Here is a 15,126-nt window from a genome sequence, read left to right as displayed (position 1 = left end):
TTATAATGAATGTAACGCTAACTGTGTGCAATATAGGCTAAGTGGTATATGTGATATATCTTATTCAGGAAAATTGGTACCTGATAGAACATTTCTAATTTCATTTTCGTAAACAGCGTATGCGAATTAGTAAAGAACACGTTCTTTTATCTCCCGGAAAGACACAATTGTTGCACTGTGTTACCTATGAGGGATGGAAAAGTTTTATTTTGGGAAATAACTATTCGCAAACATGTCTTTCAATATACAAAAAAAATTATTAAAATCTGAGAAATTAAATACCTACAAGCAATAGTGAAATGCATATTAAAGCAAAGAAAAATCAGCAATAAATTCTGTTTTGTAAAGACCTACCAAGCCATGTTCTTCTGTGATTTACGGATGCTTGAATAACATTCGTCACCTTATCAAATACGTACAGCACCTGTAAATAGTAACGATACTCATTAAGAATATGAGATGAAGCACAACATAAAAGCAGTCTAAAGATAAATTTCGCATGAAAAGAAGGAAAAGAGGGACTAGTACAATATAATATATCATAACAACATGGAACAAACTTAGTGTTAATACTAACTTTAACATTTTTCGCAGCAATTGACAAGTTTCTTTAGGCATTAATCCACTGCTTGAAACAAAATAATTAAAAAAATTCTGTATTGGCATTACGAACTTGTACACATAATAGAAGAATTTGTTAACTGGCTTTATTGATTGACAGAAAATCATTTCTACTGCTGAGATGAGTCGTGTCCACCGAACAGATAACAAGTCTTGTTTGGACTCAATATGGATTAACAAACCATCTTCCCTCTTCGCATAACCCTGGAGGCTCCACAGATATATTTCAATCAATGAAGAACCAATTTAAACCTCTAAACAAGGTCATTCACTATCTACAAACTCAAGTTCTAACTTTCAAGAACTGATTTTATATGTGTAGTTTTGAAAATGATCAAACGTAATAACTCTCTTGAGTTATGCATTTTTATGCATTAACTAGTTGAACCTGCGCTCTCTACACAGCGCATCATTCGCATATGAGCTCTCCTTCTCATTCCTCACATCTGTACATGTCCCTTTACAGACACAAGTGAAAGACGTCTTGATAATAATAATTTTTAAAAAGTCGGCAAGGAGTATCACAAAGGGGAGATTTTTTTCGATTATTTTTTCTCAAAATCTTTCACCGTTTGCAAAATTTAAGCCTACTTCCGATTGGTCATGTATGACCAGTGTTTCTAAGTCATGTATGACCAGTGTTTTCTTTCTTCTTGCATGCAGTATGTAATAAGCAAATACGTTACATACATAATTAAATATAATGTCAGTTATATATGGTGTTCATTGGGCAAAACACTCCAAAAATAAAGATTCATCTTATACTGGAGAAATGGTTATCCTTCCTTTTTCAGTACTATTTGGCCATGAAACGCCTGAGACATATTCAACCCGTATATACAACAATGTGGTGCTGGAATGTATAGTGCGTAGGATATGATGCTTTATTTTTTTATTATTATTATTATTTCAACACTTCCAATGTACCCGTAAAAATATAATAAAGAAATACTAGACATGATTTTTTTTTTTTAATATTCAATTAGAACTGGACAATCTATGCAAAATTTGCAATCGATCAGTGAAAACGTCATCTTTCTAGAGCCTGTAGTTTCCGAGATCTCATTGTTGAAAGGATTGGCCACAAACATATAAACGTCAACAAACATATAATTTAAAAGAACTCCAAAGATGGCAGCACAATTCATTTGCATTGATTTTGGAGAAGGCGTATTAAAATACAAAGGCATTGAACAATAGCTTTAAAACATAAACTTTATATAAAAAAAAAGATGTATTTAAATAATAATTTATTTAAAGTACACATACTTTAAAATATTGTCTTTGTTAAACGTGAAATTACAAATAACCGTAAGTCAAAGGTTTGAAATCCAAAGTTAGATGCTGGAGTTCAGGCGTTTTTATAACTTTTGTAGCATTTTAATATTATGCATTAATTTATGATAGAAATATGAATTAACCTTCCAAACATCCATTATATGCACTACAAGACTTAAGTTATTTTATCTGGGAATCAGTTGTAACGGATAAATATTAAGACAGCATATCAAATCACATTAGAAGAGAAACATGCAAATATGCAAAGATCCGAAGTTGAGTAATAAAGCAAGTGTTCTTGTTAGCAATTTGTAAAGTATTAAATCTGCCAGTGGAATTAATGTTTACAACAGCCAGAAATCAAAGATATAAATGGAGAGACAGCCACATAGAGTATAAAGAATATTGTGGAATTACGCATAAATTATTAATATGAACATTTTTCTTTATTTTTTTTATTGTTTTTAACAATAAATTGACGGGAAATATAGGTGCCATTATTAAGGGCAATCAAAAATCAAAATTATGTTAATAAATATTCTGTACAATTTTTTCTTTAAAGACAGCAAAACTTACATTAGGAGATGTAAAAGTAAGGATTTGGTGATACAACAATAAAAGTGGCGCTGATGACGTTTCCAGAGAAGAAGGAAATATTAAATTAACACAGAGGCACAAGGTGAGCCACTTCTCTTGTTTTTGTTACCTATAATTACTAATAGAAGCAATAGGGTACATATTATATAAGAGCAAATGACTCATGCAAAACTCAATTATATTAGACGAATTATTTGAACAATATCTTAATAAAAAAAAGATGCAAATAACAATTTTTAAAGTTCAAATGTTGCTGACTGTAAGAGTCACTGAGAATCTCCTTTATTTTTGTATTATGAAGGAGAGGTATGCTTACTTTCTTACCTGTAGATCCATAGCTTCGTAAGTAAACAGGCCAATACAACTAACTTCCTTCGCAATGCCATTGTCATCTGTCTGTTCTAATATCCAGCTGATCACTGTGCTGCCATCTTGTTCTTGGCCAAGAAGTTTCCATTCCTTCGGTTTTCCTGAATCCAATAAATAAGTTAAACTGAGTACATATTTGTTATTTCTCGCAATAAACGAACAAGTGATATCATATACAGTGATCCTCAAGTTTTGTGGCTTACTACTACTCGTTCAGTTTGTTCTGTATGAACATTAATACAATGAATGATAAAAAACAAAACATCAAACGGGAAATTAGAAGGAGACACAAACGAAGGAGAATGTGTTTTCACTCTTAAACCTGTTAAATCTTTTGGTAGTCCAGGGAAGAAAGATGCTGCTATGCTTCTAGATCAACTAATGATGAAAATTTGTGGGCTGTAACGCCAAGGTGTTTCTACATTCTCCAACTTTTCTGTTACCTCAGCTGATATTACAGCTCTCTTGGAAACGAATAATATTAAAAAGAAATTAACCAATAAATTAATAAATAAAAGCTAAATTTTCAGCAAATACATTTCTGTGTCATGGCCTCATTAAAATTCCACAAAGAAGAAAGAACTTTAAAACATCTAGATCTAAGCTCCTAGAGCAGGCTCTGTTTCTGCGAGCGGTGTGTTAATTGAAAGAAGTTATTCTTCTCCAAACGTGTTCAGAGTGAACTTTACCAACATAATTAATGTCATTTAACCAGACTTAAAAATTCTATGAAAGAGAGAGAATGACCAATGCTCAACCGTACTATGTGTCCCTAACAATTAGAGCTGTGGTATGTGAAAGTAACAGGAAGGAATGAGAAGGAAAACGATTGAGCGTGTAATGGTGTGTCTTGCTTTTGCATTTTTGTTATAAGTAAGCCATACATCTGGAATAGGTGTAATTACACACAAAAAATAAAAGTTCTGTGTACCGGACCTCAGGGTATGGGTTCGATGTATTTTGTTGCACAGAATCCAAATTTCGAAACCATAGGACGATTGACCGTGTTAATTTTGTCTTATGGGCGAAAAACGTGTGTTCTTCCTTCCCTCCCGAATGTGGAGATTTTTCGTCAAAAAAAAAAAAAAAGATTACTGACACTCAATCGTCCTGAGGTTGCGAAATTTGGATTCTGTGTAACAAAATACATCAAGTCTATACTGGGATCCGCTGAACAGTTTTTTTCCCTTGGGGGGGGGGGGGAGGGTTGTGTTACGTGTATCCTCCCTATCCAAAATCACTCAAGTTTTTCGCCCATAAAAAGGAATTGACACGGTCAATCGTTCCGGGGTTTTGAAATTTGGATTCTGTGTAACAAAAGACATCGAAAGCAAACCCTGGGGTCCGGTGCACAGAACTATTATTTTATTTACTTTTATGTCTGTGTGTGCGTGTGTGGTTATGTTATCATTCACTAGAGATAAGCTGATAGGAAATCAAAACAAGTTTTTTTTTTCCACCAAACTTACGCACCTCTCCGATAAACGCAATCATTACAAAAACATTTATGTGTCGATGGGGAAGATTACAGTGAAATTTAGAGCTGTGTCGGTGGTAGTTTACTACCAGAAGCGCCACTCCTACCGAAACTGTCTAAATGGAGCAGCCAGACAAAGAAGGCAGAAGGCAGCAGTTCTCCAGAAGCCAAGTTGGCGAAAATTACAGTTAATGGTACGGCATCTTGGACATTAGTTCCAGGCGTGGTCAGAGTGATTTTAACGGCTAGAATACTGCGGAGTGGAATGCAACGGGAAACCACCACTTTATTTTTCCCTAGTTTGCTGACAGCAAAAAGAGAACATATGTACAACAGTTTTTCGCAGGTCAAAATGTAGATCCGGAGGTAAAACATCTCCACATTCGAATGTCCAGGAGGGGGATGTCTTGGGAAGAACTATTGGACAGGAAATAACAATATGGGGATGATATATAGAGAAAGAAAGACAAGCAAGAGCAAAAGATTTACGACAGGGACATGGAACGTACTACCATGTTACAGGGAGAAAAATCTGAATATCTTACATGAAACAAAGTAATCTAGATTTAATAGGAATTTGTGAAGTTAGATGGTAAGATAATGGGATGTTTAACAACGAAGGATATGAAATATTTTACTCACGTAATGAAAAGGGCGGGCATAAAGGTGTACGAATAATTCTTGGTAAGAGTTTAAAAGAGAAGATAGTGAAAGTAGAATTTATTGATGATAAGAGTTATGATGTTAAGACTTAAAGGAACAAAAGAAGGATCTAGTGGTGATACAGACATACGCACCGACTACTTCGCATAGAACTGAAGAAGTAGAGGAAAATTATAAGAAGACAGAAGAAATTATAGACAGGGAGAAGAGGGCTGCGTGCGTCATTTTAATGAGAGATTTCAATGCAGTTGTGGGAGAAAAACAGGAAGGTAGTGTCGTAGACAAATATGGTTCAGGCGAAAGAAATGAAAGAGGTGAGGGACTGGTTATCATTTCACTCCCGTATATTATTCGTATTATATTCATACCTAAACTCCCCAAGAGATCATCACTCAAAGAGTTTATACTACAAAAGCAACTTTTTTATCAGTTTATGAATGTTTCTTTTGTGATTTTTTATAGTTTGTTATTATTGTTATGCAATTCCAATAAAAAATCTAAATATTGTTTCGTTTTAATAATGTTTACTATTGATAAAATACATCGAAATGGCGTGCTTTTGGGGGGCGGGGTCATACAAACCCCACGAGAGGCATTTATTGAAATCAGAAGTATCTTTGGCATCTATTTATATATAAATGGGTCAGAGCCAAAGTGGACTCAAATAATTCGTATTTTTATTTACTTTTCTTACTGATATGCAAATTCAGTCGTCGTATTTCCTTAACTTGGACTAATAAAAGTCGTGAACTAACTTGGACCAAATTAGTTCCTCTGTACTCTGCAGTACTTTGAACTTGTTCATATGTAATTCTGTATAATGGTTTCACTTGTGCAACTGTTCATCTTTTTGTCCTTCTGAAATGACTCTTGACAATTATATTAACAAGTATGTAACGACCAGTACAACATATTTTTATCAGGAGTCCTTCGTAAGTGAGTCGGCAGACGTATCGCATTTGTGGGTAATTAGTCCCGGTTTTGAGTTCAAATGGAGGACAGTTCCTCTCGGATATAAGCTGACAAGCGGTTTTGATTCCGCTTTAAGCTTATGTGACCCCTTTCAGTATAACCCGGTTGTTGCATAACACCAAGGCGAAACAAACTTATCTCCGTCCATATGTGATATAAATACATAGAGCAAATTATTTAAACAAAAAAAAAAAAAAAAACTGGTTTACCAAAAAAAAAAAAACTAGTTTAAACCCAAAAAACCGTGTTTTTCGGTTTTTTCAATAAAAACCATGGTTTTTGCCAATCCTCGTTACGATTTAGGACAGGTATCGGAATAGCTTGAAGAACGCAAAGACCCTTCCAGGGCCGACATTTTTTCTGATCATAATCTTGTGTTGGCCGAAGTGGGTATTCAACTAAAAACGTAGGCAGATGGAAAGTAAACAACAAGACGTTGAATACTAAAATGTTGAAAAACGAGGAAACAAAAAATCTTTTCGTTGAAAAATTCCAAGAAAAATACTACATGAGGAAAGGACAGCTGCGAATAGTAACAGACAGTAGGAGCATATTAGATTTTGCATACTGCAGGCCATAGAAGAAATACTAGGTTACCACGAACACAAAACAGTTAAGAAACCATGGATTACAGAACAGATGTTGCAGAAAATGAAGGAAAGGAAGATATGGAAATCGATGGATACAGAAGAAGACAGAAAGATGTACAGGAAGTTAAATAAGTAGTTATGAAGCAGGGTTGGCTGGTTTAAACAGGCTGTTCTTTTTTTTAAAAAAACCATCTGGTTTAAATAAAAAAAAAAGGAAAGAAAAAAACGAAAAATGCTTTAAATCGTGTGAACTTCATGGTGACGTTTCCACATATCAAACTATCTGCATTACGTTTACCTGCTTTTCACCTTTTAATCAAGGAGTCCCGTGTTCAATTCTCGGTCGAACCACAACCCATCTTTCAAGTGTAAACCAAGTAGCCATTTGAGGCGTCCCTTTAAGCGAAAGTCTTCTCCGTGATAACCTTGGTATTTCATATGGATGTTAAGTCGAAACATACGAAATGAAACAAAATTATATATTTCTACTTGAATGAATGCCTGTTGTTTTATAAAGAAACCAAGTTTGCTTAAATATATTGATAGAAATTGGAAAAAATTATCAACTGCCTACGTAGCTTCCAACATCGACTTGGATTTGACTTTGTTTTAATTTTATTGAATGACATCTACATACCAAATTTGTAATTTAATACATCAGTTTTAGCGAAGTAATTATGATACCTTGATCTTAAAATTTACATACAAATACATTTAAAGTAATAACACGATTTTCCCAATGGCTAAGGCGGGAGTTTCCCGATTTTTATATATAATTCTGGTATAATGTTTTTACTTGTGTACCTGTTTATCCTTTTGTCCTTCTGAAATGACTCTTGACAATTGTATTAACAAGTAGGCCTATGTAAAGATCAGTACAAGGTATTTTTTATCAGGAGTCATTCGTGAGTGAGTCGGCAATCGCATTTGTAACCAATTAGTCCCGGTTTCGTGTCCAAATGGACAATTTCTCTTGGATGTAAGTCGAGAAGCTGTTTGGATTCCGCTTTAAGCTTATGTGACCCCTTCCAGCATAACTTTGTTGTTGCATATTAACACCAAGGTGAAACAAAGTAATTTCTGTCAATATCCAATATAAATACATAAGAGTAAATTATTTAAACCAAAAAAACCTGATTTAAACAAAAAAAAGACAGTTTAAACCAAAAAAACTGTTTTTTTTGTTTTTTTTTTTTTTTAAATAAAAACCATGTTTTTTGCCAACCCTGTTATGAAAGGAGACAGAGCAAATGAAACTTCGGAGGAAACAAAAGGATATTACAATGGCACTACAAAATAAGATTGGGAAGGTAATCTGAGAGAAAAGTGAAGTCTTAGGGATATGGAAAGAATATGTTGAGGCCTTACATCAAAGTAGGAACAGACCATATGGCCTATAGGTTGAAGCAAACAATGAAGTACGCGAGAATGATAAAGGATTTAGTATTCTTCGGGATGAACTTGAAACAACTACATCCGAGATTAGCAGCGAAACAGCAACCGAGATAGATAATATACCAATCGAATTCATTAAGGGAGACAAGAGCATAAAGAATAATCGTTCCGACTCTGCAATGAAATATATGAAACGGGAAAGTGCCCAAAAGACTTCCTGAAGATTATCATGATATCGACGGCTGAGAAATCCAACCCAGAGAGATGTGAGGATTACAGAACTATTAGTCCCCATCGCATACAACACAAATTTTGCTTCGAATTCTGAACAGAGTTGAGTTTATTTTGAATTTAACGTCCCTTTCAGCAGCGAGGCTATATGAGACGTGGGCCTACTGATTAACGTGGAATCCGAACCACATGAGCTCCCGCTGGGAATCGACCCCAGATCTGAATTCTGAACAGAAGGTTGCACGAAAGAAGAAATGAAAAAGTTGAAGAGGAACAGTTTGAGTTCAGGAGAGGTAAGGGCACAAGAGATGCAACTGAATTATTAAAGGTGATCAGTGAAAGGTTTGAAGAAAAAATTAAAGAAGTGTATGTTGTATTTATCGATCTAAAAAAGGTTGTTGACCGCATGAATTGGAAATTGTTGTTGTGAGTTCTAAAGAAGGTTAGGTTGAAATGAAAAGATCGGAGACTCATAAGAAACTTATATATGAACTAACAAGTAAGTGTTAGAATAGGGGAGGAAATAGGAGAGGAGAATGTAACTGGAAGGGGAGTTCGACAGGGATGCTGTCTCTCGCCAGCACTATTTAATATCTATCTAGAAGAGACAATGAAAAAGAGTCTACATAATGAACACAGCATTTACAGGAGGTAGAATGATTAGGTAGATACGATTTGCAGATGGTACAGTGCTTATTGCGAAATCTGAAACGAAAATCAGTAAGATGTTAGAAAACTTGAGGAAAAGCTGTGAAGAATATGGGATGAAAATAGATTAAGAGCCATTCCATGTCAAATCAACACACCCAATTTACCTCACCATTTTAGATTTTCTTAAAATTTGGTATAGTTATAGTGGGTGCTGATATTAAGGAAAATACTAAATATCAATTTTTATCTCAAACAGTTTCTGAAATATGAGGATGTAAAATTTGCAAATACTAGTCAAAAAAGCGTAAACAGACTTTCTTTAAATCACTCTAGAAACTGCAATAGTTGAGCTAGAGAGCTGGAAAAGGTCTCGTTTTGCAGTATTTCGTATGCTCTTTCTAGTGATATACAACACAACATAGGTTCTAATAAAAACATATTTTTCAAAATACAAATTAAGATTTTGATTTTTTCCCAAAAAGTACATAATTGAAAATTTTCAAAATATTTCCATAAATACTTGGTACTGTTGTAAATCAAATGGCACAGAATAAATATGGGATGATGATGGGTTCATTGTTTAAAAAAATATATTTCTGACACTTGTTTTCTACTAATAGCCTCATTTGGACCAAACATACCTTCAACAAATAAGAATTTAACACAATAGGTACTAACGCTAATTTTTAAACAACTATCTATAAAATATAAAGTAACACTAACTAACCTGAGGAAGTTTTGAGTTGAAAGCAGTTCCCAAAAAATTATCTCAGACCTTTACAGATTGTATTCTGAAAAAGCCAATTGAGTTTGGCTTACATCACTTTCAACAAGAGTGTATGTTCCCCCTATCGGAGTAAACGGATTTACATTTGTGAGAATATCCACAACTGACACCCACAGGACGTCCGCATGTGTTAGATAGGATAATGGTGTAGCTAGTTCGAAGAAAAGTTATTTTCACTTCATCAAGTTCTTCATATTTTGTCTAAAATGTACCCAAGCTACCAGTTATTGTCATACAGAGTGGTAACGTAGCCTGATACGTCTTGTAGCGTCAGTTTGTCCGGTGATGTAGTTACCTCCCTCTCCCAACCTTGCACATCACCTGAAAAGTGTTTCACTAATAATTTCGATGTAGTTTTGGGAATGAATGCATGAAATTGCTGTGTTCCTTTGATTGTTAATGCTGCTTCAAGCAGGCTTTTTAAGAAAATTTCTGAAGCAACATAATCTTCTTGAGTGGAATAGGCAAAATCTATGTTTGTTATGTTATCTACTGCCTACTCAAATAGATCTCATGGGGTTTGGATCTGGTTGTGGCATGGCCTTTGCTCCGTCGCACTGCGCCCCTTCCCATGTGCTGTGGTTGAAAAGTGCCACTCGCCTTTGATGTTGAAGTCTTCCTCATGAAGGCAAAGGTTCAGAAAGTTTTTCTTATTTTTGTATTGAGCGGCAGAACCGTCTGAAAAATAGTTTTTTTTTTTTTTGAAGTGTCTGAAATTTATTTGTTAGATATGAAATTAGCTTCTTTTGAAAGGTGTATACAGCAATAGTATTGTGCTCTAGGCAATCAGAAACAATGACAAAGCTCACATGTTCAATTTTGTCTTCCTCTTTGAATATATAACAAAGGGATGTATAGTAACCTGTTGGCTTGTCCAGTGGTAACTCTGAGCTTCATCCTGTAGAACTATACTATAATTTTCTGAAAAATCACATGTAACAACAAATTAAGATCCATTAAGATTTTCTTTTGTGGAGTTTAGAAATGCTCTTTGTTGCTTGGCAATGAAGTCATGCCGAACTAAAGAGGACATCTGACTGCAGAATAAATCTATAAATTCTTCGGACGTTTTCTGTACGATTTCCAGGTTACAGCGGTCAACTGACACCCACTGGCGGAATATACTGGCTCAAGTCACTGAGGAAAAGGAAAAAACATTTAATATTACAAACGAGAAAGCCAGTAAGGTTGATATAGTAATAAAAGACAGCCATAAGTTTAAGCAACAGCATTATGCGAAACGTCAATACACTTGGTTTAACAATCAATTTCCAAATGCTGAAATGATTGATTGCGCAAATGAGCTGACATGGCAATGTACATTTTGAATAATCTGTTTGGACTAGAACTATTACATCAATACTTACACTTTTTTCATACCTTATTTCAATTTGTAGTTATAGGTCCAATATTCAGTATTTTCTGTTTTACCAATTTATAGGCTATTAGTATAAAATTAGAGTAAACTTGATCAACTTAATTTAATTATAGCATGTGCTGATTGGTTTCATATTAAGAAGATGATATTTTGATATTTCTGATATATTTTTAGTTACCTGTCTGTATGTTTTAATTAAATTCTTATTTGTTGAAGTCGTATCTTTGGTCCAAATGAGGCTATTAGTGGAAAACAAGTGTCAGAAATGTATTATTTTTAACAATGAACCCATCATCATCCCATATTTATACTTTGCCATTTGATTTAGAACAGTACCAAGTATTTATGGAAATATTTTGAAAATTTTCAATTATGTACTTTTTGAAAAAAAAATTAATTCGTATTTTGAAAAAAATGTTTTTATTAAAGCCTATGTTGTGTTGTATATCACTGGAAAGACCATGCGAAATGCTGCGAAACGACACCTTTTCCAACTCTCTAGCTCAACTGTTGCAGTTCCTAGAGCGCTTTAAAGAAAGTCTGTTCACGCTTTTTTGGCTAATATTTGCAAATTTTGCATCCCCATATTTCAAAAATTGTTTGAGATAAAAAAAAAAAAAAAAAAATCTGAAATTTGGTACCTTGAACCTGAACCTGTCTCAGCACCCACTACAACTATACCAAATTTTAACAAAATCTAAAATGGTGAGGTAAAATTTTTATTTAAAGTGTGTTGATTTGACATGAAATGGCTCTTAAACATTCGTCTCCTTTAGGCTAAAGGGCATAACCGTGGCACTCAAATAAAAAATGTGTGTTGGTGAAGTTTAAGCACATCACATTTTGCAAAATTTACAGGCAGAATTCAATACTCTACATGGAAATACAGGTTTATAAGAAACAATTTTCGCAGGCGGCAGGATTAAGTAATAAATAATACAGCTATAGGCTACTTTATATTTACAAGTGTAGGGTTATTAATGTATAATCATTAAAAGTGCTTTATGACGGTTAAAATAACGATGTGCATATAAAAGATGACAGCATTAGAAACAGTACTACTTTCCCCAAGCGGATTATTTGTAATTGGTGTACACACGCTATATTTTATCTTTGCAAATGTAGCATTACTAGTGTGAAACCATTACAGTGCTATAGAACTCGTATCAAAGAGAAAACGCACATTTTCTCACTTCCTACGATAAGCAAATATCCGCCGTCGCTAACGCTCCTGATTCCTTCGAACGCATTACTGCGAGTGCCCAATAGCTTCGCCCCGGCCTGATTCGGTTAGTTACCATTCGTGCTTTTGACCGCCCACCTAGCACCGCTCGGTTTGTATTAGGGATTATACTTTTTATGGCATATATCTGGATGCTGTATTTATACACAAATCATGAAAGGAAATTAAATTTTTCAACAATTACTTCTAGTGGTTCCGTTGAGGGTATTGTCATGCCGCCCAGCGCAAATCTTTTGGACGACAATAAGAAAAAAATTTAGAAAGAGTTATAATTTTTCAACAATTAGGATGTTCTTTAGTTTCTCCCCAAATCACCTGGTTATGACCTGGCTCACTTGGTACTGATTACTGGTACTGGTATGATGAGTTGTCTAAAAATTCATTGCAACATTTGATGACTTTCCCTACCACTTACTTATGTGAGCAGACTTTTTCTGCGCTTTGCAGTATTAAAACCTTAAAGCGAAATTGTCTTAATGTGGAATCAGACCTAAGAATGATGGTGACAAAACTTATTCCAGATTTCAACGCAATTATGAGGAAAAAAAAAAAAAAAACTTTCATTCCTCACATTACACCACATTTGAGAACACTGCTTATCAAGTAGATTCCTTTATTAAAAAAAAAAAAAAAAAAAAAAAAAAAACTTATTTTCAGCCTTGAAAGTTACTGTATTTTCAATTGAAATTTTATTAGAAAACAATCATGTATCTTTAGAATAAATTACTTATTGCGCTATTTTTCTTCACATTTTTCTTGTCAGTGGTAATTCTAATTAGTATTTTTATTTAAAAATGTGAAATTTCAGATAGCATTTCAAGGGAATCCTCAGATCACTTTCCGAATGAACAGAGAGTCCTGGTTATCGGAAAGTTTGAGAATCATTGGTTTAGGTTATGTCAAGGGTTCACTTTTATAATACCGGCTTCGGAGTCGTCGATCGATTTGGGCGAGATACTAAATGCCATCCAACAATTATTTTGAGTGCCAAAACTTGACCTACACAAAAATGTATAGTCATAAGAACGGTTAAGCCTTACTAAAGTTCACTTGGAACAATATTTAGTAGAAGGGATCCAGCTATTTTTCTTTAAAGAAAGTTACAATTTCGGTGCTTTCTGTTCACATTAGGTTAGTTCTGTTAGGTTGGGTTAGTTTATGTTAGATTATATTAGTGTAGTGGTCCAGCATAATTTTCGAGACAATGATAGAATTCTGCCTATTGCTACTAATATTAGGCTAGTTTAGTTAGATTATGTTAGGTCTACGTATTTGTATCTTCCATTTATCCCGTAAATTTTGTATTTTTTACGTACTTCTGGACCCCTTCTGCTAAACATTTACCTTAATTTGCACTAATGAGGGAATTGCCAACTATAAAATAACCTACAAAGAAATTAAGAGTTGATTTTGTGGAAAAGGCAATGTATATGGAAATTATTTGGGTAATAGTATACAACAGTGCCTCATGATCTGTGCGCGTTGATACTTCCTACTGTTGCACTACGTACAAAAATGATTTTATTACATTTAGAAGTAGTAAGAAGCATCCACGTGCACGTTACATGCGATATGTGTTTCAAATCCCCCACATATACTCATACACTACATACAAGGGCACATTATTCTTCTTCGCATACCATAAAACACAACGAAACGCAACGCAAACCGACGTACATTTTATTTTATATTACTCAGTAATTAAATGAAAGTCGCATTTTTACCTCATTTTCAAGTTCCTATATCCTCAATGAATAATCCTTAAAAGACTGCACTTCGTGAGTCCTCGCTAAATGATGAGGCACTCTCGTATACTATATCCATTATTTGAAGTGGGGCTTCTATTGTAAATATGCACCCTCCTTACTTAATTTTTATGTGAAACGTAGATAGAAGTTATTATAAAACTTTCAATGCTGATAAGTATTTTACTGTGCATTTTCCAAATTATGGTGTGTTTAAATTTAATAACGCAAGTTAACGATTTCGGTAGACATGAAATAAGCCTGCCCGTAATGAAATTAGCTACAAGTGCCACAAGTACAAATATACCTTCTAACGCAAGTGAAACAGCAGCACTATTCAGCCTCTCTCCTAGATTTTCAACACCAACCATCACTAAACATTTCTCTTCGTTCTTTCATATGCTCCACAAAACTGAGTAAGTTCAAAACAACATCATACTATCGTTTTCTTAAGCAGATGCAGACTTCCTCTATATTTTCATATTTTACTTTGTACACAATTTCCGCGAAATTGTAAATAAACAATTTATAAAAACATTACGAAACATGACTATCGATTAGAATTGATATTATTCTTTCGAACTATCGATGCAGTCGATTGTGTTTATATTCGCTAATAATGCATCCAAACCCATACTTTATGGTGAGCTCAGGACAAGGAATTTAGGACACACGGTATTTTTATGGTAATATTATCAATTTAAAAATCATTTTTCAATGGATCAAAAGCCCAGATACTTATTTTTTCTACTATGAGTTAACAAAATCAAATGCATGAAATATGTTATCAGTTTTTAAAGTGAAGTAATTGTAATTTTAGGTATTTAAGATTTTCTTTATAACAATTATTACAATACATACTGAAATAACATTACAATTTCCAAAAGCAGAAAAGATAATGGAATTTCTTTAAAAGCAAAGATTTTTTTTAGACTTGCTTATAAAAATTGACATTTTAGAGTTACGACAGTATTATTCTGGGTTATGCGCTTTAGGGTGCGACGACATTTTGACACTGTAGTTCAATTGTAACGTTTTCATCTCCGATTCAAAAGGTCCATGGTTCGATCCCAGCCCATGTGAATTCGTTCTTTCTCGCAGTTCTGCAGTTTCCTTCCACGTTTTAATT

The 15,126-nt window shown here is 34.1% G+C and overlaps 1 protein-coding gene across 1 annotated transcript in view; it reads right to left on the bottom strand.

Annotated features, from left to right (window-relative positions):
• Positions 1–14,601, bottom strand: part of pigeon (gamma-secretase activating protein pigeon) — a 92,979-nt gene extending 78,378 nt beyond the window's left edge. The window contains exons 1-3 of the mRNA XM_081761690.1: positions 14,305–14,601; positions 2,821–2,966; positions 355–424 (exon numbers count right to left, since the gene is read on the bottom strand). Of these exons, the coding sequence (XP_081617816.1) occupies positions 355–424; positions 2,821–2,966; positions 14,305–14,368 (280 nt within the window). The 5' untranslated portion in view covers positions 14,369–14,601. The remainder of the gene's footprint in view (positions 1–354; positions 425–2,820; positions 2,967–14,304) is intronic.
• Between the last annotated feature and the right edge of the window lie 525 nt (positions 14,602–15,126).

This window comes from Thermobia domestica, chromosome 1 (genome assembly GCF_964235325.1).
Source record: "Thermobia domestica chromosome 1, izTheDome1.hap1.1, whole genome shotgun sequence".
NCBI lineage: Eukaryota > Metazoa > Arthropoda > Insecta > Zygentoma > Lepismatidae > Thermobia > Thermobia domestica.
Note: the sequence above shows the minus strand (reverse complement) of the source record. Positions and strands in the feature narration are given on the sequence as shown.